The following is a 2735-nucleotide window of genomic DNA, read 5'->3' on the forward strand; positions in this document are numbered from 1 at the left end:
AGGAGTTCACCTACTGATCAGCAAAGTTATCGAAGTCCTTTATCATGCTGCACACCGACGGGGAAATCTACACCCCTGGCCCACTCAGCCTGGATGGCAGCCAAGTCTTGTAGTGGGGAGAATGAGATTGAGGACCCCAAGACCTGTCGAAAAAAAAGGGCCTTGGATCTCCTAAGTCGGCTGCCCTTACCGCCACCGCTCAGTCCTGTCTGCACCTTTGTCTCTCCGGCTGCACAGAAGGCCTTTCAGCCACCACGGAGCTGTGGCACCAAATACCCAACACCTCTAAAAAAAGAGGGACCCAGTTCCCCTTGGAGCAGGGCGCCATTTCAGAAGGCCAGTGGCGTTTCTCTCCTGGACTGTGATTCAGTAGCTGATGAAGAACTTGCCTTGCTCAGTACCCAAGCCCTTGTGCCTCACTCAGTGGGAGGAAGTGAACAAGTGTTTCCCAGTGATTCCACAAGGACAGAAGGACCCTCAGCCAGCACAGAGGCCAGACCAGCAAATAGATCCAAGAGGGAGTCTCTGAGGGACTGTAGAGATGACAGCGATGGGAAATTGGCTGCTGAGACAGTTCCAGACTACTCATAAGTGTCCGTGTGTCCAGACAGGAATACACTTATTGACGCATTTGTTTACTCTACAGATGCTCTACCTGGTAACTCTTTAGGATTAGACTTGATCACCACAAGAATTATTTTGCATACAAAATAAACATAGCTTTGCTTTTAGTTTGGGTCACGGTTACTTTAACTAGAGTCTGTTTTAGTTTGGTTCCTGTTTTTGAAGTTTTTCTTTTTGATAGGAACTCTTATGAAATAGTGTTCTTTCCTGCATAGTTGTTTCTGCTAGAGCTCCATCCTGTCAGATAAATGACAGTGATGTTTACCTCTGGCCAGCTATTCACCCTCATCAGCTAAAGGAGCCATCAAAGTCACTCCTTTCCATGGTCCCACTGTGATCTCTCAAGTTATTCTTTCCAGAAATCCAGTCAGGCATAGTGACACACACCTGTCATCCCAGCACGTGGGAGGTAGGGAGAGGAGTCTGGGTCATCCTTCACTGCACCAAAGGTTCAAGGAGGCCTGTTACAAAGCCCTTCCCTGACCACAGCCCCTTCAGCAGCTAGATGCTCTCATTGAGCTTCAGCCACAAAGTGTTCAACTTAGTGATTTAAATTCTGTTCACAGAATAATTTGGGTCTTCGTATCCTAATCATTATCCTGGAGACTCAACCTAGAGCAGAGTGAACAAGGCTTACATAACAGGAATTATGCTGTTTATAAAATTTAACTTTTTGTTAGATTTTTTGAGACAGGGTTTCCCTGTGTAGCCCTGGCTGTCCTGGAACTCAAGTACTGGGATCAAAGGCGTGAGCCACCACCACGCAGCTGAATCCTGTCAAAAGTGCCGTTCCATTCTCTATTCTCTCAGGCCACCACTTACAGACAGTACAGATGCCCTTTATATAAGCCACAAACACCCACACTGCACGCACGAACAAAGTATGGAACTTTGTTACCTGTGCATAACTTTCTTCTGAATGTGACAATGGTTAAAGCCAACAGTGTGGGGCCAGAGAGATGGCTCAGCGGTTAAGAGCACTGACTGCTCTTCCAGAGGTCTTGAGTTCAAGTCTCAGCAACCACATGGCAGCTCACAACCATCTGTAGTGGAATCTGGTGCCCTCTTCTGGTGTGTCTGAAGATAGCTACAGTGTACTTATATATAATAAATTAATAAATAAATACATACATAAATATATAAATCTGTAAAAAAAGAGAGAGAGAGAAAGAAAAGCCAACAGTATGTACTGTATGGCCAGGGATAAATGGCCAAAGCGTTGGGTGTTATTTGTTCCGAATGAGAGCCCTTGCTTACAGAGCTCTCGGCTAGCTTTATGAATAATGCAAGTGGAACTTATAGCAACGCAAGTCAGCGATGGCCGTTCAAAGGGTCCATAAGTCAGAAGCCAGAGGAGTTGAAAGGGAACGTATGTGTTGCTTTTAAATACATACTTGGAGGCACTTCATCGGCTTTATGCTTCCAAACCAAGCAGTTCGGTATTTCCATGTAGGAGAAGGCAGAGATGTGATTGGACAGGAGAACTCGGAGAAGGCTCAGCCCAAAGCTAAAGCCTTTCATTGTGGTCTTTGGCACAGCTCAGGCAAAGCCAAGCTCTGCGAGCCACCCAGCCACATCAGGCAGGGGACGGGAATCTGCTCCTTTGGCTGCACATGTGGAACCAGGGGAAGGAAATTCCATTTGGGCTCTGACCCTTCTGCCCTCCGCCAACTTAGATGCATGAAGCCATCCATACCGGAGTCATTCTACAGGCAGCGTACAGGCTGATTCCAGCATTGCCTGACCCGGGCAGAGAGGAAAACAGTGAACTGACACAGGACTGCAGCATGCAAAGTTAGAAAGGCAGATTCACCCCAGTTTACTATTAGACTCGTCATCTGGGCTTTGTGCTATTCCTAAGACACCAATTTGGGAAACACGAGGGAAGTGTGTTGCTTTTTGTTACAAAGATGTTGAGTGGATTCCAATGGTGTTGATGATGGCGTGGCCAGTAGGCCTTCTAACGTGTGGATTTCATTCCTCCCAGTTATTAATGATGACTCAAGAATAAGCTTATGATATATGCAAAGGTTATTTTATGGCTGAAGCCTTTGGATTTTGGTAAATGTTTCGTTGTTAAACAAAAAATAAATTCAATGGAAAACCCAATA

The 2735-nt window shown here is 46.0% G+C and overlaps 1 protein-coding gene across 7 annotated transcripts in view; it reads left to right on the forward strand.

The window, feature by feature from the left end:
- Positions 1-2735, forward strand: part of Brca2 (BRCA2, DNA repair associated) — a 44249-nt gene that overhangs the window by 40372 nt on the left and 1142 nt on the right. For 5 of the 7 annotated variants that reach the window (XM_039089540.2, XM_039089543.2, XM_039089542.2 and 2 more), the window contains one exon: positions 1-731. In XM_039089540.2, the coding sequence (XP_038945468.1) occupies positions 1-591 (591 nt within the window). In that variant the 3' untranslated portion in view covers positions 592-731. Of the gene's footprint in view, positions 732-2735 lie in introns of those variants that run through there. The other 2 variants (XR_005491644.2, XM_039089541.2) reach the window with 2 other exon arrangements.

The sequence above is a fragment of the Rattus norvegicus genome, chromosome 12, assembly GCF_036323735.1.
Source record: "Rattus norvegicus strain BN/NHsdMcwi chromosome 12, GRCr8, whole genome shotgun sequence".
Taxonomy (NCBI): Eukaryota; Metazoa; Chordata; class Mammalia; order Rodentia; family Muridae; genus Rattus; species Rattus norvegicus.